The following is a 26,795-nucleotide window of genomic DNA, read 5'->3' on the forward strand; positions in this document are numbered from 1 at the left end:
TTTGGGGAAGAGACATAGAGATAAGTCTAAGAATAACACAGAAACTCAACTAATAATAATGTTTTTGTCTCTATCACAGTGTCAGAGACAAAACATTTTTTGAAATATTGAAAAATATTAATTTTTAGAAATATCAGTATGGCAAAACCCAAGAAACACTTTTTAATTGAATGTACTGTAAATTTCAAGATCACATATTTCTGTTGATTACAATAGTCAAACGAAAGGAAACATTCTAAACATCCTTCAAAGGGAAAATAATTCAATTAACCAGAGCACTTTAATAATCAACAAACACTTATTGAATATCTATTTATGTACTATCTTTCTATCTACTGAAAATACAAAGGTGACAGAAACAATTGACCCTTAAAATTCTGTGCAGTCGATGCTTCTGGTCAAGATGGAAGAATAGACAATACCTAGCATCACTCTCTCCCACAAATCAACCAATTTGCAATTATTAAAAAGCAACAACAGGAGGCCCAAGATTGGCACCCGAACAGGCAGGAGCCACGTGCCACAGGACCCCCAGCCCAGGCCAGTTCCCACTGCCCAGAGAGGCCTGAGAGCCACTGGGCCCACATGCCCTGAGTCAGCTGAACCAGAAAAGCCAGGCACTGCAGGACCTCCAGCCCAGGATAGTTCCCACTGTCTAGAACTGGCAGTCCCTTTAGGATCCAGGCCAGACATCAGAGTGGAACAGGTGGATCATGATACCCCCTGCCACAATGACTAAACACCAAAGGAAAGATACCAGAAATATGAAAGATCAAGAAAGCACCTCACCACCAAAGGAAATAATAACTCTCAAGCTCTAGATCCTATAGATCAGGAAGTCCTTGAAATGACTGATGAGGAATTTCAAGCAACAATTCCAAGGACACTAAATGAGCTACAAGAAAACTCAGTTAGACAAAACAATGGAATGAGAAAAAATATACAGGATCTGAAAGAAGAAATGTACAAAGAAATCAATGCCCCGAAAAAGAACGGAGCATAGCTTGTGGAGCTGGAGGATTCATTCAGTGAAATAAAAAGCACAACAGAGAGTATAAGCACCAGGCTAGAACAAGCAGAAGAGAGAATTTCTGACCTTGATGACAGGCTGTTTGAATTAACACAGGCAGACCAGAAAAAAAGGATTTAAAAAATTAAAGAAATCTAAGAGAGATAACAGACACCCTAAAGTGCTCAAAGATCCAAATCATGGATATTCCAGAAGGGGAGGAAAAAGAAAATAGCATTGAAAACATATTCAGTGAAATAACAGCAGAAAACTTCATAGGTATAGAGAAAGTCACAGATCTTCAGATTCAGGAGGCCCAAAGATCCCCAAACATATTCAACCCAAAAAGGTCCTCTCCAGGACAAGTTATAGTCAAACTGACAAAGCTCACAGACAAAGAGAGAATATTAAAAGCTGCAAGAGAGAAGTGGAAAGTCACCTAATCAGACTAACATCAGAATTTTCATCAGAAAAACTAAAAGCCAGAAAAAAAATGGCATGATAGATTCAAAATTCTAAAGGACAAAAATTTCCAGCCAAGAATACTTTACCCAGCAAGGCCATCCTTCTGAAATGAAGTACAAATAGTATATTCCTCAGACAAACAAAAACTGTGGGAGTTCACTACCACACGACCAGCCTTATAAGAAATTCTCAAGGAAGTACTGGGTTTGATACCTGAAAAACAACCATCACTGCCATGAATACTCAAGAAAAAAAAAAACCTACCAGTAAAACAAAAATGCAAACAATAAAGAAAAAAATAGTTTATCTACCACCCCAAGAAACCAACAAACACAGAAGACAAACAGAAAATCAGAAAGAAAGGAACAAAAGATACTTAAGACATCTAAACAAAAATCAACAAAATGCTAGGAGTAAATCAACAACTATCAATAATAATTCTAAATGTAAAGGGAATAAATTCTCCATTCAATAGACACAGACTGACTGACTGGATTAAAAAGATGGACTCAACAATTTGCTGCCTTCAAGAGACTGACCTCATCTGTAAAGACACACAAAGACTAAGAGTAAAAGGACGGAAAAAGAGATACCATGCAAATAGAAATGAAAAATGAGCTGGAGTAGAAATTCTTATATCAGATAAAACAGACTTTAAAGCAAAAACCATAAAAAGAGATAAAGAAGGCCACTATATAATGATAAAAGGATCTATCCATCAAGAAGACATAACAATCATAAATATATATGCACCCAATGTCGGAGCATCCAGATTTATAAAGCAAACACTATTAGATCTAAAGAATGAGACAGACACTAACACCATAACAGCAGGGGACCTGAACACCTGACTCTCAACATTGGACAGATCATCTAGGCAAAAAATCAATAGAGAAATGCAAGATCTAAACAACACTTTAGACCAATTGGACTTGGTGGATATCTACAGAACATTCCATCCAACAACCTCAGAATATTCATTCTTCTCATCAGCTCATGGAACATTCTCCAGGATAGACCACATGGTAGGTCACAAAGGAAGTCTCAACAAATTTTTTAAAAAATGGAAATCATTCCATGTATTTTTTGAGATCACAATGGATTAAAATTAGAAATTAATAACAAATGAAACTCCGGAACCTATACAAACACAGTAATTAAATAACATTCTACTTAATGACATTTGGCCCAAGAAGAAATTAAGCAGAAAAGCAAAAAATTCCTTGAAACTAATGAAAATAATGATACATCATACCAAAACCTGGGGAATGCTGCAAAAGCAGTTATAAGGGGGAAGTTTTTCACTTTAAATGCTTACTTCAGAAGAATGGAAAGATGGCAAATAAATAGCCTAACACTTCACCTTAATCATCTAGAAAAACAAGAACAATCCAAATCCACAGTTAGTAGAAGGAAAGAAATAATTAAGATCAGAGCAGAACTAAATGAAATAGAGACCTGAAAAATGATACAAAATATCAATGAAACAAAAAGTCAGCTTTTTGAAAAGATAAAAAAAACCTGACAAACTTTTAGCAAGGCTAACTAAGAAAAGAAGAGAGAAGATCCAAATAACAAAAATTAGAAATGAAAAAGGTGATATTACTACTGATACCTCAGAAATACAAGGAATCATTAGAGACTACTAAACACAACTATCTGCCAACAAATTTGAAAATCTGGAGGAAATGGATAAATTCCTGGACACATACAAACTACCAAAACTGAACCAAGAAGACATAGAAAGTTTGAACAGACCAATAACAATAAAAGAGATTGAAGCTGTTATCAGAAGGCTCCCAACAAAGAAAAGCCCGGGTCCAGATGGGTTCACTGCAGAGTTCTACCAAACCTTCAAGGGGGAATTGATGCCAATTCTCTACAAACTATTCCAAAAGATTGAAACAAAGACCATTCTCCCAAACTCATTCTATGAGGCAAACATCACCCTAATTCCAAAACCAGACAAAGATACATCAAAAATAGAAAACTACAGGCCAATATACTTGATGAATATAGATGCAAAAATCCTCAATAAAATACTAGCTAACAGAATATAGCAACACATATACAAAATTATCCACCGCGATCAAGTGGGATTCATCCCAGGGATGCAAGGTTAGTTCAACATATGCAAATCAATAAATGTGATACACCATATCAATAAAATCAAAGACAAAAACCATATGCTCATTTCTATAGATGCTGAAAAAGTATTTGACAAAATTCAACATTTGTTCATGATAAAGACTCTCTACAAGTTAGGTATAGATGGAAAGTTTCTCAACACAATTAAAGCCATATACGATAAGCCCACTGCCAATATCATCAGAACAGGAGCTAGACAAGGATGCCCACTCTCGCCACTCCTATTCAACATAGTGTTGGAAGTACTAGCCAGAGCGATCAGAGAAGAGAAGGAAATAAAGGACATCCAGATTGGAAAAGATGAAGTCAAACTGTCCCTGTTTGTGGAGGATATAATCCTATATATTGAACAGCCTAAAGCCTCTGCAAATAAACTCTTAGAGTTGATAAATGATTTCAGCAAAGTTGCAGGATACAAAATCCACACAAAAAAATCAGTAGCATTTCTATACTCCAACAGTGAACATGCAGAAAAAGAAACCAAGAAAGCTTGCTCATTTACAATAGCCACCAAAACTGTAGAATACTTAGGAATAAAGTTAACCAAGGATGTGAAAAATCTCAACAAAGAGAACTATAAACCACTGTTGAGAAAAATTAAAGAGGACACAAGAAGATGGAAAGATATCCTATTCTCTTGGAATGGAAGAATTAACCTTGTGAAAATGTCCATATTACCCAAAGTTATATGCAGATTCAATGCAATCCCCATCAAAATTCCAATGACATTTTTCTCTGAGATGGAAAAAGCTATCCAGACATTTATATGGAATAACAAAAGACCACACATAGACAAAGCAGTCCTGAGTGAAAAAAATAAAGCTGGAGGCATAATATGACCTGACTTTACACTATATTACAAAGCTATAATAACCAAAACAGCATGGTACTGGCATAAAAACAGACACATGGATGAATGGAATAGAATAGAAAACCCAGAAATCAACCCATACACCTACAGCCATCTCATCTTTGACCAAGGCACCAACTCTACACACTGGGGAAGAGACTGCCACTTCAGGAAATCGTGCTGTGAAACCTGGATATTCATATGTAGGAGAATGAAACTAGACCTGTACCTCTCACCATGTACCAAAATCAACTCAAAATGGATTAAAGAATTAAATATACATCCTGAATCAATAAAACTCCTTAAAGAAAACATAGGGGAAACACTCCAGGAAGTAGGAGTGGGTACAAACTTCATGAATATGTCCCCCAAAACACAGGTGACTGAAGGAAAAATCAATGGGATTATATCAAACTAAAATGCTTCAGCACACCAAATAAACAATCAACAGAGTGAAAAGACAACCAACGGAGTGGTAGAAAATATTTGCAAAATATACATCGGACAAAGGATTAATATCCAGAATATACAAGGACTCAAACAACTTTACAGCAAAAAAAATGTAACCCAATTTAAAAATGGGCAAAGGAGCTTAACAGCATTTCTCAAAGGAAGGTAAACGAATGGCCAACAGACACACAAAAAATGCTCAACATCACTCAGCATCTGGGAAATGCAAATCAAAACCACTTTGTAATACCATCTCACTCTAGTCAGGATGGCTAATATCCAAAAGACTGAGAATATTAAGTGCTGGAGAGGTTGTGGAGAAAAAGGAACTCTTATACACTGTTGATGGAACAGCAAAATGGTGCAGCCTTTATGGAAAATGGTATGGAGGTTCCTCAAACAATTATAGATAGATCTACCATATTGACCCAGCTATTCCACTGCTGGGAATATACCCGGAGGAAATCATCATGCTGAAAGGATACCTGTACTCCCATGTTTAGTGCAGCACTGTTTACAATAGCCAAGAGTTGGAACCAGTCCAAATGTCCATCATCAGATGAGTGGATAAGGAAACTGTGGTATATCTACACAATGGAATTCTACTGTGCTATAAAAAAGAATGAAATACTACCATTCGCAACAACATGGATGGACTTAGAGAAAACTATATTAAGTGGAACATGTCAGGCACAGAAAGAGAAATCCACATGTTCTTACTTATTTGTGGGGACTAAAAATAAATAAATAAATAAAAGCACAAACATATCAAGGGTGGGGCAGGGGGAAGAAGATAGAATAACCACAAAAATTCCTGGAACTATTTAAGTCAAGTGAACAGATATGATGTGGAGGGGAGGGGAGGGTGTAGAGAGGAATTAGTAAAGGGGCATGAAAATCAACTATGATGTATATTGAGAAGTTAATATTTTTTTTAAAAAATTATGAAAAAAGAAGAAAGCTTTCTCAGATTCCAAGTTGGAGATAGCTGTTTCTCAAAAAAAAAAAAAAAATTCTGTTCATTCTTTAGAAAGACTGGTTAGAGGGGTGTGTGTGTGTGTGTGTGCGTGTGTATTTCTCCAAGATTTATGTTATGCTATGCTATGCTATGCTATGCTATGCTATGCTATGCTATGCTATGCTATGCTATGCTATGCTATGCTATGTTATGTTATGTTATGTTATGTTATGTTATGTAATGTTATGTTATGACTTATGGAAAAATATATTATATTAGATTAGATTAGACTTATGGAAAAATATATACCTGTGTATTTGTAAAAATAGAAAAGTCTAAAAGGACATCCATCCATCTAGGAATAGTGATTACATATGAAGAAATGCAGCATCAACTGCTAATTGTTCATGAATATCTGTTGTACCCTCCAGCTCCTGAGTAAAAGCCAGAGACAGATTGCCCATGGAAATATGCATTTTCCAGCTTTTCTCCTGGGCTAGTGTGATTATGTTCTAACCAATGAGATTTAAGTAGAAATGCCATGTGAAGCTTCTGGGAAATGTTCCTAAAGGAAGTATTCTTGTCATTCAAATCATCCTCTTTTCTCCTGCCTGGAATGTCAGTAGAATGGCTGGAGTTCAAGCAGCTATCTTAAACCATGAATTGGAAGCTAGGTACTGAGGGAAACAGAGCAACAAGAGAAAATGAGTTTTGTTTCTAACACTGGAAGCTTTATCAGCCTGGGACTGTCAGCCAGGGAACTTCTTCCATGTGGACATTTAAGCCAGTGATAATTTGGGCATTTCTTTTACTTGCAGGAAGAGAATGGGCTGATTTTATATCATTTGACCCTTTAAAAACTAGAATGTATTCATACACTACTTTTGCACTTTAATGTTTAAACTTTATTTGATTTTCATCTTAGTTTTGTTTCCCTATGTTTTTTAAATGATAACCTTATTAGCCAGTTTTGTGATATACAAATTTTTTCTGTTATGTTTTGTTTTTACATTGGCCTGGCTTAAATGTTCAGCTACATAAACTCATATGGTTGAATTTACCTGACAACTTCACACATTTCACTGGGAATCCCAGTTTAAAAAATTCCTCTTCTTACATTTTTAACAGCTAGGCTGTGGGAAAATGTATAACTTTATAAGTACTTTAGAATATTATTCACTGACTTTTCATGTTTGAGCCCTACCAAAATATTTCTCTTATGGCTCTACTAAGATTAGAAGACATTTTTACAAATTATTCCATTATAGAAATTTAAAGAATTTTTGCAATTTCTATTCATTTAAGATGTTGAAGTAAACATAGGCATCTACCTTCCCTTTTTACATTTCAAAAGATATAACCAAATAAATATAAAAATAGAGGAAATGTTAAAACAGTACCCTAAATTAAGGAAGGAGGCCCTCCATGAAACAGAAGTTGCAGGATTTCAGGAAAGCACACTCCCAAATTTGCAGCTTTTTCAGTTGGCCCTGAAAAAAATTCATGAAGTGCCCTAATTTGGAAGGGTACAGACTGCAGACAAGAGCAGGATATGAGCTGAATAGGAAGTGACATTTGATCACCAATTTGCTGTTGTGGCTCAGTAGCACTTCTGTTATCATATACTTAGGGCACATTCACTTGGTGATCCAGGGTTTCTAGCACAGCAAGATGTTTGGCAAGCCCGTCGTGCAAATATTTCAAGGCTGTATTTGTGTCACATTGCTTCTCTCCCATTGGCCAAAGCAAGTCACTGTCTAATCCCAGATTCAAAGGCTAGGGAAACCAATTGATGAGAAAAGCTGAATAGTCACATTGCAAAGAGGCAGGTATAAGGGAATGGTAAGAATTTTGAGGCTGTTTTTTATAATCTACCATGCTAATCAGTTAGGCTAGTAAACAGAGAGAGAAAATGGAGGACTACACATTCAAATACCTAACAGTGATCAGGCAGTTAAAATACATGAGAAAAGTGGGATATAAGTACACATGCATACACTGTGCTTGAATGGTGAGAACTAAGGTGAATTAAAAATCTCATGAACTTTCCAAAGGGACACTGCCTCTCAAATCCTGCATGTTGTTGTCACATATTCCAATAATTTTCTCATGAAACTCTAAGTTTGGATTCTTATGTAGATTTTGAATGTTACGCTGATTTCGAATATTGTCTGAAGTATTTTAAAACTCTGGCTGGATGTAATAAACACCTCTGCAAGTAAATTCTAAACCATGGACCATCAATTTTTGAGTTTCGATATAACTCACAAAATAATGAAAAGATAAAATTTTTAAAGTTTATTTAATACAATATAGATAGCATAATTAATATAGATTCCTTAGATAAATTTGTGTCTTATAGACAGTGAAATCTCATAGCTTAATTACAGAAATTGGTAAAATATTATGTACCCCTGAAACTCCAAAATTTTTATATAACATAAATAATACCTGACAAATTATCCAATCAAAATACAATGAAATTAAAATGAATAACAACATTTTAAAAAACAAAGACAAAATCTCAAAGCACTTGAAAAAAAAAACAACAAATGAACAAGAAGAAAAAAAGAACAAATTCTTCTAAACTATTCTTAGAGAAAAGAGGAAATAAAAACCAAAAGTATATACTATTTAGAAAGTAATGATAACAAGAGCATTACATGAAAATTGTTCTCTTTGAACTCGACTCAATTGTTAAATGAAAAATAATTAACCAAGCATTCAACTCAATAAAGAAAATAATTATTAACAAAATCTAAAGAAAGCAATTTAAAGTTTAAGTTAAAATATATTAAAAATTTTATATTTTAGAATTCATATAGCAATAGGATTGATTAAAGGAAATAAAGCCAGTTATCTGAAAATTTGTAAAACATAAACAAAACTCTGGCACGTCTAGTTGAAGGAAATAGAATGCATAAGTGATAATATTAAGAAAAGAAAGTGTAAACACTACAATTAAGGAAAATTATCACAAATATGTTGGAATAGTAAGTACAACTCTAGGCTAATTAATTTGAAAAATCTTAAGAAATGAATTGTCAAAAAAAAATCCCACATTAAAATTGTGTCAAGAAGAGATTTTAAAATATTAAAATATACTTTAAATATGCCAAAATTGTACATTGTTTGCTAACAAATTAATAATGTTATACCCTACTTCTTTTCTTAATTTCTTTCAGTAAAGAATAGGCCAAATGATTCAGACACTTCATAAAATTTATCCAATTACTTTTACAAAGCTAGAGTAATCCCTGAAAGAAAGCTTCACAATGATACCACACACAAAAAAGAAACATCCAATATCACTTATGAACATGAATATTCAAAGATTGTAAAATATATCCTTTTATATTTGATCCATCAGCATATTAGAATATACTAAAATATTACCAAATAGGGTGTATTATAGGAATAGAATAATTACTTAATGCTAGGAAAGTATATTACTCCAATCTTTTAGGTTATTTTTTTTAATTTATTATTTTTTTTTTACATTCTAAGATGTTTTTGTGGAGCAATTGCGTGGGAGGGGGAGATGGGAAAGGGGAGGGTGATAGGGTGGGAGGAGGAGGAAAAAGAGAAGATGGGGTCTGGTCGAGGTCCCTGGCACCCCTCTCTTTCTGTCAGGGGAGCCAGGGGGCTTCCAGCAGTGGCTTGGAGGTCATTGCTGGGCTGGATGTGGAGGTCGGGGTCTTTTAGGTTATTAATCAAATGGATAAGAGGCATATGATTATAACAAAAGAGTACAAAAAATAAGTATTACTTGAGCAGATAAAGTTGGGAGAGTGAAATTATGGCACATGCATTCAAGTCTTTCCATGCCTCCTCCCCCAATTTATAAGATTACCTAAGAATACAAATAAAGATCACGTATGACCACAGAAAATACCACAAAGAGGTAACTACAAACTTCAAATTATCTATAAGTAGAGATATAAACATCAATTCCCAACAGAGATAACACTGGAGCCCTAGATGAGGTTGCGAGTCTATGGGTAAGAAGAGTAGAGAGGGAAACATAAGTGATTCCTTAAGAAAGAGACAAAGAAAGGAGAGAACATGCCTGAAGCAGGGCCAAAATAACTCTCAGAAAGGGAAAGTTTAATGCCAAGTGTTAATATACTGAACACAAATCTGGGACTTGGTAATTCCCAACACTGGCTATTGGGAATGGACTTAAAAATGAGTATGCCAATGTAGTACTCTCAAGGAAGCTTTGCTTCTACACAGGAAGAAAATAGAGAAGTTATGTGCTCCTTGGAGACATGGTAGTAAAGGTCTAGAGGGAAGTAAAAGAGGAAAATTGAGAATCCTGTAGAATCTAAGCAGAAACAACACATACCAATTGCCCACTCCTACCTCACCCACAAAAATCCTCCATTCAAGAAATGACTGACAGAAGAAATGCTATTGAACCAGGAACACTGTCTACAAAATATCCAGAAACTAAAAAAAGAACCCAACCAATTCCATTCAAAAGTACTCTAAAAAAACAGAAATTATGAGCCAATATTTTAGTTGATCAAATTTCTTCTCACATAGACGATCACAAAACAAAATGAAATTGTAACACCACACTCCAAACTGAGTGAAATATCTCAAACTAGCATTCAAAGTTATTTTTAAAAATCAGAAATTCAAAATCTAACCATTGAAATGGACACAATAACAAAGAAATGCAACACCTCAGGATATAAATTGAAAAAAAGAAGATAAAAAACAAAAATTGTAAGACATAAATTACAAATGGCTCACAAGAAAATAGATTAAATGACACTCAAGTAAGACAAAAAAAAGAAAAGAGAACAAAAGCAAAAAAGAGAAAGAGGTTAAAAGAGAGTGAAAGGATTAAAATGGAAGACAGACAAAGAAGGATATACATACACATTTGATGTCTCTGAAGAAGAAAAACAACACAATAAAACAATTACTATTTAAAGGTATAATCTAAAGAAACTTTCTAAAAACAAAAGAAAACTTGAATACACTTAGTGAGTGAGTGGGGCCTCTGTGTTCCTAGAAAAACTGATCCAGGACAATCACTCTGAGATATAGTTTACTAAAATTATTAGTCTTAAAAGACAAAAAAAAAAAAAAATCATCAAGGCCAAAAGATTAAATTCCTTTAAAATTAAACCACTATCAGACTTCTTAAAGCAATATGCAAAGCAAGCCAGCAGTGGAGAGAATTTTTGAGAAAGTCAAAAAAAGAACATATGAACCAAATATTCTATATCCAGCCAAACTCTCTTTCATGGCTAAGGACAAAGGTTTTAAATATACATGCATCTATACAAGCAACATAAAGAAAAGTGAACACTGGAGCCCCTCCTGACAAAATACTATGCAACAAAAGTCTTTCAACCAAGAGAAAATGGGAGAAACTGACAAAATGACTAATAGTAAGCATTTTATGCTAAAACAAAGTTGGAGACATGGGCTAAATAATAATATGAAATTATTACATGTTCTAAAAATGAAAAAATGGCATTAAACAATTGGAGGCAAAGGGGGAAAAAGGAGAAAATGGAATATCATTATGGCATTTAGTGAATAAGTACAAGTCACAGATTTCATTTAAAATTGAAAAAAACAGTAAAAAGTTAGAAGGAAAAAAAAGAGGGAGTAAAGGCATTGTTAAAGATATAAATGTAGGGCCGAGCCCGTGGCGCACTCGGTAGAGTGCTGCGCTGGGAGCGCGGCGACGCTCCCGCCGCGGGTTCGGATCCTATATGGGAATGGCTGGTGCACTCACTGGCTGAGTGCCGGTCACGAAAAAAAAAGACAAAAAAAAAAAAAAAAAAAAGATATAAATGTAAAGATGACCACTATGATAAAAGTGTAAACCTTTCTAAATACCAAAGGAAAGAAATACTAAGGAAGACACACCACATAGAAAAACAGTAAATACAACAAAATCCACACAATAATAAATAATATTAAATATTATTTATTTAATAAAGATAGATAGAGATCAAACACTAAACTCTGATAATATACCATCTTCTCAAGCTACATGGAACACTGACAAAAGTCAATCATACATTATGTCTCAAAGACCATTAAGTTCCATTAAGGGGATGTATTACACATAATGTTCTCTGATAAAAATTCAATAAAACTAGACAGTAAAAAGAAAAGTAAAAAAAGCTTTCCACCTGAAATTAAGAAACCCTTCTATTAAATAACTCTTGGGAGAAAGGAGAAATACAAGCCTAAATTACACAATTTAAAAAATTTAGTGGTAATGAAAATACAACATATCAGAATCTAAAAAGAATATTTAAAGGAGTGATTCATAGTCTTGAAAAATTATATCAATAAAAATGAACAATTGGAAATAAATATATTTAGCTTCCATCTCCAAAAATAAGGTACAACAAATATTAACAGAAGATACAAGGAAGATAATAACAGAAAGGAAAGAAGAAAGTAATCAGATATATAACAGAAAAAGTAATAGGTTAAATTAATAAATTTGATCCCAGTTCTTAGAAAATATCAACAAGAGACAAATCATTAGCTAATTTAATCAAGCATAAACAAGAAAAGCACAAATGTACAAGGTAAGAAATGAGAAGGGAGTAATAACGATACATACAGAAGAAATAGAAATTTATAATAGTTTACTTTGTACAGCTTTATGCAAATGAATTTGAAAAAGTAAATGATTCTGATAATTTCCTTCAAAAATACGATTCACAATATTGACCCCTGTAGATATAAAGGACTTAGACCAATTTTCACACACACACAAAAAATTATCAAAGAATCACCCTACAAAAGAGGACCAGGGCTAGAGTGTTTCATAGGTGAATTCAACTAGTCCTTTGGAGAACAGATCATTCCAGTGCTATTCCAGATTACAGGAGACTAAAGAGACACAACAATTAAATGTAAGACATAATCCTGGACTACACTGTTAGGACAGTAATGAGAAAATGAGAAAACTATAATATGTACCATAGATTACAGTATGGTATCAATGTTAGATTTCTCCAATTTGATAACTGTATGTGGTTCTGTCACAGAATATCATTGTGATTATTAAATATATACTAAATACATATTATTAAATACATACAAAAGGTACAATGTTGTTAAATCCAAAGACTAATAAAATTTTATTTCTCGCTGAATTAAGTTATCTTGGAGTCCACTCAATATCCCAGAGGGATTTTATGAATTTAGGAGAATAATTTAAAATACATCTGAAGATATATTTAAATGGTTTTAGCTTAAAAATTTCCAAAGGTGAACAAAAGGGAAAGCAAGAAATTTCTGAATTGTGGAGAGTAACATACTATAAAGGTAAAATAATTAAAATTGTCTGCAATTAGGTAAATAAAACAGAATAGTAATGCCAGAATATGAGTGTGTGTCTGTGTTTATGAATGTATTAATTACACATATGCTGGAGTAATTTCAAATGAGAGAAGAAATTATGGATTCTCCTAGAACAGTACTGAAGTCGCAGGCTAATTATAGGGAAACCCTGCTTGAGCTGGAATCCTGGCTGTGCTACCTCTTAACTGCATGACTTTAAGCAAGTTACTTAGTCTGTCAGTCTCATTTTTCTTATCTGTAAAATGGAGATAATAATAGATAATAATAGCATCACAGCTCTCGTGAAGATAAATTGAATTAATAATTGAAAAGTGGTGAAGAGTAAGCACTACATAAGTGTTAAATAATAGTAGTAGAGGTAGTAGAAAAAGACATTGTATGTATCCATAGTATTTGTCTTAATTAGTTAATTGCCTAATCATGTGCTAAACTGTAACCTTATATACCATTCTTTCAGTGCCTTGCACATAAGCATAAAAGCAAATATATAGAAATGTTAAGACAGTTATACAACAGTGGTAGCCTTACTGGGATTTTAATTAATTCCTTATAATTTCCTGTTCTTTTGAAATTTTCTATAATTAAGTATGATCTTAATATTGGAACAAAAGTTACTTTAACAACAATTTCATTGGTTCTACCTAGATATTTATTCATTTCCAGAAGTATATTTTAAAATTAATAAACAGTGTATGTTTCTTAATTGAAACTGAAATACTAATCTGTAACAGTGACATATTAAAATACATCTATGTGTCTTTCCAAGAAGTGCATGAAAACTTAACTTTGAGAAAATTAACAATTTGTGATTAATTTGACAATTTAATGTTTTTTTCGTTTTCCCAGTACATATATTTTTTGGTTTCCCCTATGAACAGTAATCACTTACATACTGAACTTACTTGAAAAGATCTGTTGGAATATAGTCTTTCAGAATTTAGACAAAAATGTTTATATTTCTATATTACTAAGCATAGAATGATCATATAGTAAGGTTCCAATAAAGAATTTTTAGCATTAAAATTTGAAAGTTAGAAAGGCTCTCATATCACCAATTCCAATCCATTCATTATACAAACCAGTAGTCTAAAGTAGTGAGTTCAGCTACTTGCCCAAAGTCACATATCATCAATTGACAGATGTAAGACTTGAACATATTCTTTCTTCCTTCCTCTTTCCCTCCTTTCCTTCCTACTTACCCCCTTCTCCCTTCTCCCCTTCCTTCCTTCCTTCCCGGCCTCCCTCCCTCCCTCCCTCTCTCCCTCTTATTTCTCACTGAATTAAGTTATCTTTGAGTGCACTCAATACCTCCTTCCTTCATCCCTTCCTTCTACATTTTTCTCTCCCTCCCTCCTCTCCTAACCTTCCTTTCTTCCTTCCTTTAGCATGTCTTCAATGCTTACTTTCTCCCAAGCAAATCCGGAATCTTTACACTGTAACATTATTTGAACACCAAAGAATATCAAATAATATTTAAGAAAACCGTCAAGAACTTTTAAAAATCTATAAAGCTCACTCTTGTGAAGAGAAAAAGAAGAAGATGTGTGGTTTAAGAGAAACAGGCAGAGGTAGACCCAGAACTTTTTACATGTGTGCCAAAACTCTTCAGTAAGTATTTTGCTTCTACCTTGTACAAAAACTATTTATGATGGGAATGACAGCAAAAAAACTTAAGAGAATTGAAGCCCATGATAGGCACTCTTAATGAGTTTAAATTTCCAGGTTCAGATGAATAATATCCTAGGGAAATGAATACATTTCCTGAGGTGATACATGAGTTACTGTAGGTAATATGTACACAACATAAGAAAGAGAGATGTTATACGGTTTGAGAGTGGCCTATTCAAAATCAGAAGAAAAAAAAAAAAGTTTTGTTCTGACAGAGCAGAGAGTTTGATTATTCTTAGATAAAATTACAAAATGGTTTATTAATCAGGTGTGTTATAGGAGATAAAAAAATAAGTAGTTCATTTTCTTTTTTGATACCATTAGCTATTCACAAGAAGATGAATAGCTGATAACAGATGTATTTTGAGTTTAACAATGCTTTTTACAAAGCATTTAAAAACTATATGGAAAAACCTGGCTGGACTACAGTATAGGAAAGAGTATTCATATGTGATTGAAAAACCATACCTAGAATGGTAGTTAATGGGCTATCATCAACAGGGGTAGAACTTTAGAGGCATGTCGACATACTTTGAACTTACCAGTGTATTTTTGGTAAATATTTTACTAGTTATGTGGATGAAGAATTAAAGACCTGCTTCTCAAACTTCCAAATGGCTCAAATCTAGGGGGAAAAAGTTGAAATAATGGATGACAGGTAAAGATACAAAATATTACAGAGAGATGTGAAAAATTCAAAAGAACTAAAGAGTAAAATTAAAGAGAGACAAATATAAAATCCAACATTTGCTTCGAAATCAATCGCATAGGACTTATATGGGCCTCTAGTTTGATAGTGTTTTATTTTAAAATATTTTAAAATTTTTATTTGACCCTAATTTTAGTATAAGGTGGTGTTATAATTCTCCTAATAAAAATGATTAAAAATGATTGTTTCCAATTTCATTTTTAAAACTATATTATCTGTATTAATTGAGGAATCATTGACAATTTAGACTATGTTTACTTGAGAATGATCAGTATTTTGAGAGATATGGAAATCATATATTGGTAAGAGCGATTGAATAAGCAAATTATTTTTAGTTTTTGAAAAAATATTTTCATTTAGGGAATAATATAGTGTTTTTCAAGTATTTAAAAGATTGTCATAGGGCTGATCTATTTAGATTTATAATACTATGACAAAACTAAGACATTTAATAGAGGGTATATATTAAATCATTATAAAGTCAAAGCTTTATAGTAATTAGAATATTTCAAAAGTAAATTGTTCATCTTGGAAAGAAACAATTGGACTTGTAGTATTTAATAAAATAAGGTTTGTAGAGCATATAACATGGTATTTTGTATATAGTGAGCAATAGTAAATGCATAACTATGAGTGTTAAAAATATAATGTTTTTAGCATTATATTCAAGAATAAATTAGATGATTACTTGTTGGATTTGATCATTTATTTCACACTAAATTTAGAGTAAATGCTTTCCAGTTTATCTAAGTTTAAGCTTCTAAGATTCAAGATTACATGGTTTATTTGTCATGCCCCATTGTATTATCCATCCATCTCCTATTTATAACTTGAAAGGATGCAAATCTTATATCTTCTTCCAAGGAAGATGTTATGACCATGTAATTAGAATAATTTTGAAAAAAATTTATTTACATTCTAGCTTTAGTACTAGTTCAAATCAAAATTTAATCATTTTACATTAAACATTTGACATAAAATGTTTTAATATATGAACCCACTATAGTAGATGCTTAATTGCCTTAGCAAATGGTAAATAACATAAACATAAATATACTGATAAACCAAGAAACTTATTTTAATTTTTGAAGTAATTGTTCTTAAGATACTAATCTTTTATCATTGCTATAAAACTTAGCAATTTTTAATAATGCTATTTTCTTTGTATTCTTTAAAACCCCTCTATATTGAGAATGCTAACAAAAAGAAAAGAGATTTATAAGAATTAGATAACAAACATCTAGTGGTGGTTTTATCTTCGTTTATGTATATACGAAGCATGTGTTAGTCCATTTCTGTTGCTCATAACAAAATACATGGAACTGGGCAATTTACAAGAAAATGAAATTTATTGCTTACAGTTTCTGAGGCTGGGAAGTCCAAAGTCCATCTGGTGGTGGTAACAGTGACCCAGGGGTCTCACATTACAAGATGGTGGAAGCAGAGAGAGCAGAGAGAGAGAGACAGAGAGACAGAGACTCTCCTCTCTCTTCTTTTAAAGCCCTCAAAACCACACCATTGACCACCATTTTTAATCCATTCACTACAGCATTGTCCTACAATCTAATCACCTTTCAAATGCCATAATAGGATTTCACACCATTTCAACAGTCACAGTGGGGGACAAGTTTTTAATACATAAAACTTGGGGGACACAATTCAAGCTTCAGAGAGTTTTCAGGGGATATAATTCAATCCACTACAAAGAAAGTATTTATTGACCATGAATTCTATGCCAGACAATGTAATGTACAATTTTAAAAAAAAAACTTACAATCGCTGCCTTCATGGAGCTTTTGGTCTAGAAGAGTCAGACATTATTGAAAAGATCATTCAAATATGTATAAAATTACAACTGTCATAAGGGCTAGAAAAGTGATGAATGTTGGTTTCTGATAACACAAATGATAAGAATTATTGTTGTAATCAAAGGAGGTTATGGATAGCTTTCCTAAGGAAATGATAATCAAGCTGATATATGCATATGAATAAGAGTTTACTTGAAGAAGTTTCAGGTGGTCTAATCCAGACTGTGAGAACAGCATTGTACAGAGACTACACAGCAGGAGGAAGTGCTGGAAAGGAAAGTGGTACAGTATGAATATGTTGAAGCAAGTTGAGGACAGTTTATCTCAAGGTTTATATACCATGGTAAAGTTTTTAATCTTTTCCCTAAGAGCAATGCAAATCAACTGAAAATCTTTAAAGTGGGACAGGATCAGATTTGGTCTATAGAAAGATTACTTTGGCTGCAATGGGGAGATTGGATAGGAGAAAAATGTCGGTTTCTGGTAGGCTCATAAGGAGCTGGAGCACAGGAAGGAAATGATGAGAGGTGGACATAGTAAAGCACTGAATAGATATTAGAGTTCTCAACAGGTAAAATCAATAGTGGCAGATTGGATAGAGCACATAAGGCTGTGGGAGATAATGAGGTCACCAAGTTTTTGTTTGTTTGTTTGTTTGTTTTGTGTGTGTGTGTGTGTGTGTGTGTGTGTGTGTGTGTGACCGGTAAGGGGATCGCAACCCTTGGCTTGGTGTCATCCGCACCGCGCTCAGCCAGTGAGCACACTGGCAGTCACTATATAGGATTCGAACCTGCTGCGGGAGCGCTGCTGTGCTCCCAGTGCTGCACTCTCCCGAGTGAGCCACCGGGTCGGCCCCCAAGTTTTATGGCTTATGTAAAAAGATATCATTCATCGAAGCAGAAGACATTAGAAGAGGACTGGTTGACCATGTTAAATTTGAGGTGTTTTGAAACATTTAATAGAAACAATTATGTAGTTGAATAAATCATTCTAGACTCCAGGGCTCAGACACATCTAGAAACATAAATTTGTAAATTTTGTGTGTAGATGGGGACAATGGAAGTAATAGATGTGGATGGGATTGTTTAGGCAGAAGATCTCAAAGGAGAAAAGGGTATAGGGCCAAGTCCAGTGGATTGCTAACATGAGCTTGGAAAAGGAACTGAGGAAGAGGTTTATGTCATGTCATGAAATCCAACGGAAAAGAGCATTTATGAGGGAGGGAACAATGATCACGGTCAAATGTTTTCAAGAGGCCTACTCACATGAGCACTGAATTATATCTATTTGACTCAGCAATGCAGAGATTAAGAAGTGCTGTTTTCATGAGTAATAGAGAGCCCAACAATATGGGCACAGAAGAGTCTTCTCAGAGTGACGAGGTTGTATAGAAATAGTGGCAAATCTTTAGAGAAAATTGACTCCAAAAAAGGCAGAGAAAAAGGGTGGTAACATGGAGTTGGAGGTCCTAGAGAGTAGAGGGAAAGGCTTTTATCACTTTGTTTTTATATTAGTGAGAAAGAGTTAAAGAATCTTTTAATACAAAAATCTAGTGTTGATAGGATGATGTTGACTACATGAGACAGGAGTTTAAGTACCTGAAATAGAGGGGATTGGATGATAAGTTTACTGATGGAGGATTGGCCTTAGATAGGAAGGAGGTCAGCTTCTCTATTGCAAATTGGGATTAAATAGAATAGGCTCAGTAAGGGCTATAGGTTGAGAAGAAGAAATAGTGTAAATTTTATATCTTCTGTGTTCTCTGTAAAACGAAAGTGGAGGTCATCTTCTGAGAATTGGGTGGGTGTAGTGGGAAGATTAAAGGTTTCATGAGGAAGACGATTTGAAAAGTCGTTGTAGAAAGTGTACAAGTGACTAATCAAATAAATAAATAAATAAATAAATAAACAAATAAGAAGGGTAAGAATGAGTGATTGTCTCTGATCATTTCTGGTTATGTTTATAGAAATTCAGGAAGTTTTAGGGCCGTCTTTATGAATCAATGGTCCTTGGCTTTTTTTCTGCCCCAGTACATCATCTCTAATATAAGGACTATCGTATACTCACGTCAATGCAAAGGATAGAGTGAGCTGCAGAACGTAGAGAAAGGAAAGTATGTGTATATATGTTGTGTGTGTATTATGTATTTGTGCCAAGTTATATTCCCTCCAGGGAGGGTGGCAATTTCTCATTGAAAATAGAATAGCCTAGTGTTGAAAGTGGGCCAGAATTTAAGATTTTGTATATAGATATGGGACAAGTAATTGTTATATTTAATAAATATTTCAGTACATACAAAATAATCAGTTCTCTTTTCCTAATTAAACTAATAAATGTCCTTAGATATTTTTATTCCATTATAGAAATTTACCTTGTGATACTTAGAAGTATCCATTATTAAACTCAGTAGAGTGACCATTTCAATTTATAATCATTTAAATGTAAAACACTTAATTATTTATTAGCAAAATATTTATGAATATTTTACAAATATTCAATCAACACGTTGTCAGTAAATTCCCCCTTAGGTGCAATTTTCTGACTTCAGTTAAGTCATTAAATTCTTTGGGTCACTAGTGCATCAGTTAGCAAGTTACAGGTCCATAGTGCTTTAATGTCCTGAAAAAGTAAATGTACCTTCTGAGAGCCTAATTGAATCTTGGAGAGTTATTTATTCACCATTAAGATCAAGGTAAATGAGTCAAATCACAATAGTGATACTAAACAGTTAAATTCATTTCACAAACAGATAAACTAAAGCTCAGAAAAGACAGAACTAGAGAGCTAAGGATCCAGATTAGATTAGATTTTTAAACTGAAAAGACCCAATTCCCAATTTGTAGCTATAAAAAATAAACATATGAGCTTGAAAATGATGATAATTATTTTTTGGCAAGTTCATTTTCATATAATGTTAAATTCAGTATCTTTCAGTTAATTATTCTAGACTCATGGTACATATATTAATATGGCCTTCTTGAAATGTAAACAGTATAATTTCAAAAAAGCCAAATTTCAGGCTCTTAAGATAAAAATTTTCCTAAAACTGGTTACCCTGACTGCCTATGATAAGGGCTATTTGGACAATGAATTATATACTGCAAATGGTAAAATTGTTATTGAGCACAAGCTTTGGAGTAAAAAATGTAGCTTTAATGTCTGTTAAATACTCTTAAGTTTTCGTTTCGCCACCTATGAAATGGAGGGGGAATCCTTACAAAGAGCTCTTTGTAAGGATTATGTGAAGAATTTTATTTAAATATTTAGTGCTGAGCCTAATAACAAAGAAGAGAGTACTTCAAAAAGTTCATGGAAGGATTCACATTATCTTTTAATTCTATTTTTCTGTGAACTTTTTGAAGTACCCTCGTATATATATATATGGACTTTGTACACACACACACACACACACACACACACACACATACACAGAGAGAGAGCTTAACTCTAGCTAGCATACTTTTTAAATTACTATTATTTCAAGGACTAGATTCATCTAAGTCAGTTTAGCATTCCAATAGCACGTTGCTTTTCATGTCTTTTTTTTTTTTTTTCCTGGGCTCAAAAGCAATAAAACAAGTTTCTACCCTCTTTCATAAAACAATATAAAAAGAAGAGAAAAAGAATCAGAAAATGTTCAACAATTTACTAGTGTTTTTCTGGAAGAGGCTTCCCACAGCTTCAATCACAGGCACAGATCATTATTTCAAATAAGATGCATTTTTTAGATATTTAAATATGTACTTTTAAACATCATAGAATTTAAATGTGAAGTCATTTATTCTGTGCTTTATTGTGATTCTGTTATGTGTTTTACATAAGTAAAATAGCACGTGCTGTAGTTGTGAGGGGTATCAGTAAGAATCACACTGAGGAAAGAGTTTATTGCTCAAAGAAGATTTGTGCCTCTTTAATCATTAATTGTTCATTAAAATGTTTCTGAAGTTTATACAGTAGAATCATGGTAGAGACCTCTGCATATAACATTATAACTTAGTGCTGTGAAAGCTCTAACAAACTCCCATATGTCTAAAGTTTAATAATATAAATTTTAATGCAGAGAAATTTAAACCAGGGGTAAAATGTCATGTTTTAAAATAACTTACCTAATAATTTACATGTTAACAACATATTGAATGTCTTGGGAACATTTTCCTAGAAAAAATTCTTTATTATGTTTTTCCTTTGCTATTGTGTTAATGATGACTTTAATAAAATGACCCCAGGAAAAAAGACAATTTCTTTATGTGTTATCTGTGTCTGAAATATTCTTCACTGATTTTACACTCACCGATAATATGAGGAAGGTAATTTGTTTGACTCTGGTGGAGCAAGATTTGCAGTAAGAAATGCAAAATTCACACATAACTCTTCTGTAAGAAGTCTCTGCAGTGTTTTTCAGTTTATATAAAAAGACTTAATATGTTGCCTGAGGCATCTACTCTTTTTCCTCAAGGCAAACTGAAGTGCCACAAATCAAATTGCTTTTCACACTGTTAATGTATTCTCTTCTCTTTCAATTTCTCAGAGAGCCGACATAGGAATTTCTGCTTTAACCATCACTCCAGATCGTGAGAACGTGGTGGACTTTACAACACGTTACATGGACTACTCAGTGGGGGTACTACTTCGAAGGGCTGAAAAGACGGTGGATATGTTTGCCTGTCTTGCACCATTTGATCTCTCTCTGTGGGCTTGCATTGCTGGCACAGTCCTTCTGGTGGGTCTACTGGTCTACCTCTTGAACTGGCTTAATCCCCCACGATTACAAATGGGATCAATGACGTCTACTACTCTCTACAACTCCATGTGGTTTGTGTATGGATCCTTTGTACAGCAAGGTAAGAGAAAAAGTATATTTTAGTATAAAAAAGGTGATGTGATATTTCAAATGCCATGCGTTCAGTTAAGAAGGCTCTGTATCTGACATCAATAAGTGTCCTAAAAGGTCCTCGCAGCAATGCTCAGAAAAGAACATTTCCTACTCTCTCCTAGTGGATGTCAAACACAGCAGGTTTCCACAACAATGGCTTGTAGTTTTTTGATGTAAGTTCAATTTCATCAACAAAGGCAAAAGTGAATGTCAGAGGTAAGGTTCACAAGAATCCTCAAGATCAGATTTTCCTCCTCAAACTCTGACTTTCTGAGAAATAGCTCTACTGGGAAGAAACTATGTACTACCAGAGAAGGTACTGCTTAATTATTTATGTGTGAAAGAGACGCTAGACTTGTTCTTTGTTCAGAGACATTATTTCATGTATAAAAAATATTCATTGACATTGAAAAGATTTGGTTAATTGAAAAGACTTTGGTTAATTTCTGATGAGAAATATTATGTTTTATCTTTAACTTTAATATATAATTTTTATCAATAATATAAATTTTGATGCAGAGAAATTTCAGCCAAGGGTAAAATGCCATGTTCAAGTTTTTAAATAGCCTACCTAATAATTTGCATGTTAATAACATATTGAATACGTTGGGATCATTACCAATGATTTAACTTACAGTTTTATTATATTCTAAAGAATGTCTTTGCTTTGTTATTCAATATCCAATCTGCCCTACTCTTTAAATCTGCCTGATTAATTTTTTGGCTCTCACTGTTGCAGAATAGAATAATATTTATTTCACTCCTTATTTGATAATGCTGCCATCATAGAGAATGAAATAGTAAGTGTATTGATAGTTTCTTGAAAACTCTGTACATGCACTGAACAAAAGAAATATGTATTACAATGGAAACATGTGATGCTCTTGCTTTAACATTTACAACTCTCAATAGCATCTTACTTTTTGCTCCCACATGTTATTGGACCTTCCATGAAACTTCATTCTTTCTATTCTCATTTAACTAATCAAAGTCTTGTCAAGACTTCATCTCCACTTCCTCACTTCTAATCTATCCCTTAAACTTTTTTAAGCATGGTTTTGCCTCTGCCTTTCCATGTGAAGGGCACTGACTAAAGTTTTACTGTATATTTATCACAGACAAGTTTACTCCATCCCTTAATTATTAATTTGGTAAATATTTAATCTACACTATTAATTTAAGTACAATTTTTCTAGACACTGAGTATACAATGGTGAGCAAGACAGTTTTTGTAATTATTGAGCCACAAGTCTAGTGGGACACAAACATGTAAACTAGAAATTACAATCATGGGTAGAAAGTTCTGCAACAGGGATAAGCACAGAATTTTATAAGATCATAGAGGTAGGGAAGCTCAATATATCACATGTAGCAAAGAAGGCGTTTTGAATTAGCACTGTCTAAACAGAGACAGAATTAACTATGTAAAGAGTCTGTTGAAGAAGAGAAGTGGAGAAAAGGAGACACAAATGGTTAGATAGAATTTCAGACCAAAAAGTGAGAGAAATGAAGGTAGACTATGCAGAGGGGAACTGGTAAAGATGAGGCTGAAGATATATTTATTATTATCAGGAGTTTAAACTGATCCTTGGAGAAATGATCAGCGATTCAAAGGTATCAAATAGGAAAATGTATGTTCAAATCTTTATTGTAAAATATTTCTGGTTATAGTGTAGAGAATAGATTGAAAAAGGCAGTGTGAAAAGTAAGACAAATTAGAAGAGTATCATAAAAACTGAGTAAAGATTTGATGTTGCTTGCACAAAGGTAAGGTGGCATTGGTAGTCAAGAGAAGAGTTGTGATGAAATGGAACCAATAGAACTTGATTAACTATATGGTGGTGTGGGGATCAGTACCGAAGGAGAAAAAGGAAACAAAGTTTCATCCTAGGTTTGTGGATTAGGAAATTATGTATATTGGATGTTAATCTCATTCACTGAAATAAAGAAAACAGAAAAAGCAGATATGATAGGGAAGATGATACATTCATTTTGGTGTGGGTTGAGTTTGAGGTATCTATGAAACATCTAAGATGGTATTTATAATACTTGATTACTGATTTGATATATTTCTCAGAAGTACAGAAGAGACATCTCAAATACACACACACGCACACACACACATATGAGATATTGGCATGTAAGAAAAAATTGAAGCCACAAAAGTGAATATCACAGAGTAGTTGGTCTGAACTGCATACTCCTAATTGAAGACAAGGCCTAAGACAGAGCCCTAAGGAAAGAAATGTATAGAGGAACTCTCAGTGGTAACTGAAAAGGAGTGACTAGAAAGATGAAAGTAAAAATCAGAGCATGCAGTGGTATACATACCAAATAAAGATAATATTTACAGGCGGAAGGCTTGTGTTAAACATTTCAAAGAATTAAGTAAAATTAAAGCTTGAAAGGTATTTATTGGATTGAGCAATGAACTTGTTTTTGAAGCAAAGGTCTGTCTTTCCTCCGTGATGTCTGAGGCTTCAGCCAGGCAATTCAGAGGCTAGAGGCTGCAGGCTTGTTCACTTCACTCACATGTCTGCTGGTTGATGCTGGCTGTGGGCTGGTAGCCTCAGTTTTTCTTCCTGTAGGTCTCTCCATGTGGTCTTTCTTCTGGGGACAGTTTAGCCTTTCTCACAGCACAGTGTTTGGTTTCTCCATAGAGAGCATCCCCAAAAAAGAGCAATCGTGTGGTCCAGGTTGGCAGTCACAAACTTGTATGATGATGTGAACTCCTCTCTAGGAGAACATCCTGGATGTGCCCACCTCATGGGTTTTTATGAAAATTAAAATAGTCAAAAACGGTAAAGTTCTTAGATATAATAACTGCTATGTGTCACAAAAGAGCCAACTAAATAAATATATTTTCTTAAATTAGACAGGTGTGGATAGTTAGGCACATGCAAAAAAAGATAACAAGGCAAATTATTCTTCAAGTAGACTATTAGCAAGTTAATGGTTGAAAGGATAGATCCTGGGGTACATAGAGCAATTAAAAAATAGAAGAAACTATAACGAGAATTTGGTAAAGAATAAGAGTAGAAATTAATTGAGTAGGAGGAGAGAGTAGTAGAGGTCTTGAAGAGGTTAGAGAACAACAGTATAATGTTAAAGAACATCAGTATGAGTGAGTTTGAAGTCTGTATTCATAAAACAGGATAACTAAGCCTAAATTTTTCTAAATGTAACAGTAGAGGATAAGTTATATGTGTATGGATATGGATTCCTGAAGTTAAGAGTTGGTGAAGGGCTTCAAAGCTGATCAAGAAACTGAGAGTCTAGAGAGTTAGATAAACCATCTGTAATGATGTTTGGTTTGGACTGGAGAGAAAGAAAATGATCCATGTGCCCAAGTTGTCAATAAATGAGGAAGGGTAACTAGGATGTTGGTAGACGTGAGCATTGACTAGAAGTAGAAGGTGGTTTAGCTAGATGTAATTAACCTTTGTTTTCATCTCACTTCTTCCCATTCCATTCAATTTTTCTATGCATAGTTTCAACAACCACCAGTGTGTTGATGACTCCCAAATCTACACCATCCATTCTTGAACTTCAGATTTGTATGCCTAACTGTTCACTAGACCACTCTCCGGATATACCAGAGGCACCTCAAATGCCAACATGCCAAAAACTGAATTCATTTTACACTTTGAACCTTCTTAGCCTCTCATATTCTCTATTCCAGCTGATATGTCACCAACCTCCCAGACACGTTAGAAACTTTGAAAATACTTTCCATTTCTTCCTGTTTCTTTTCCCTTATATCCAATCATAATCAAATCCTGTCAATTTTACCTTCTAAATGTTTCTAGAAGTAAAAATCTTTTCTTACCTGGAGAGATTAGCCTAGATTTTTATCTAGATTGTGCCTAATTCATTTCTCACCTGTGCTATAGGAGTCTCAGAATAGGTCTTTCTTCTTCCAGTTTCGGCACTGCAAATATATTATCTACATACTAGCATTTGTACCCAAGATATCAATACCATGGAAAGATGGCCACATAATTCCCTTACTTCTAGTATTTCCTTGGCTTTCCAATGCCTACAGTTTAAAAGCTGAGTGTTTTAGAGCATGAACTGTATTCTACTGTCTGACTTCTGTCCAATGCTGGACTCTCATCTCTTATCACTCATGCTTCACATTTTATTATCCAGTTACTCCAAACTGTATTTTGTCCCTTAGACATAAAAGCAGACTGTTTATTGCCTCTCCACCTTTGCTTCTTCTTTTATTACCAACCTGGTTAATCTCTACTTCCACTCCCTGCTTTTATATGGCAAGTTCCCATTCATACTCTAACACTTGCTTTGATCTCACTTCTTTCAAAAATTCTTTGCTGGAATTTGGAGCCATTTTCTATGCTCCTCAAGATATATTTGTCATAGGACTTACCAACTATAGTGCAATTGTCTTTCTTTTTTCAGATATCTACACGTGAGTCCTTTAAATGCAAGCTAGCATTCTATTTATCTTTATAGTTCTTTTGCCTGTAGTTTAGTGTCTTAC

General features: G+C 33.8%; 1 protein-coding gene across 2 annotated transcripts in view; it reads left to right on the top strand.

Moving 5' to 3' along the window:
• The window catches only part of GRID2 (glutamate ionotropic receptor delta type subunit 2), a 1,394,934-nt gene that overhangs the window by 1,099,240 nt on the left and 268,899 nt on the right, over positions 1-26,795 (top strand). For both annotated transcript variants that reach the window (XM_063108375.1, XM_063108376.1), the window contains one exon: positions 21,947-22,259. In XM_063108375.1, coding sequence (XP_062964445.1) covers positions 21,947-22,259 — 313 coding nt within the window. The remainder of the gene's footprint in view (positions 1-21,946; positions 22,260-26,795) is intronic.

Source organism: Cynocephalus volans, chromosome 9 (assembly GCF_027409185.1).
Source record: "Cynocephalus volans isolate mCynVol1 chromosome 9, mCynVol1.pri, whole genome shotgun sequence".
Taxonomy (NCBI): domain Eukaryota; kingdom Metazoa; phylum Chordata; class Mammalia; order Dermoptera; family Cynocephalidae; genus Cynocephalus; species Cynocephalus volans.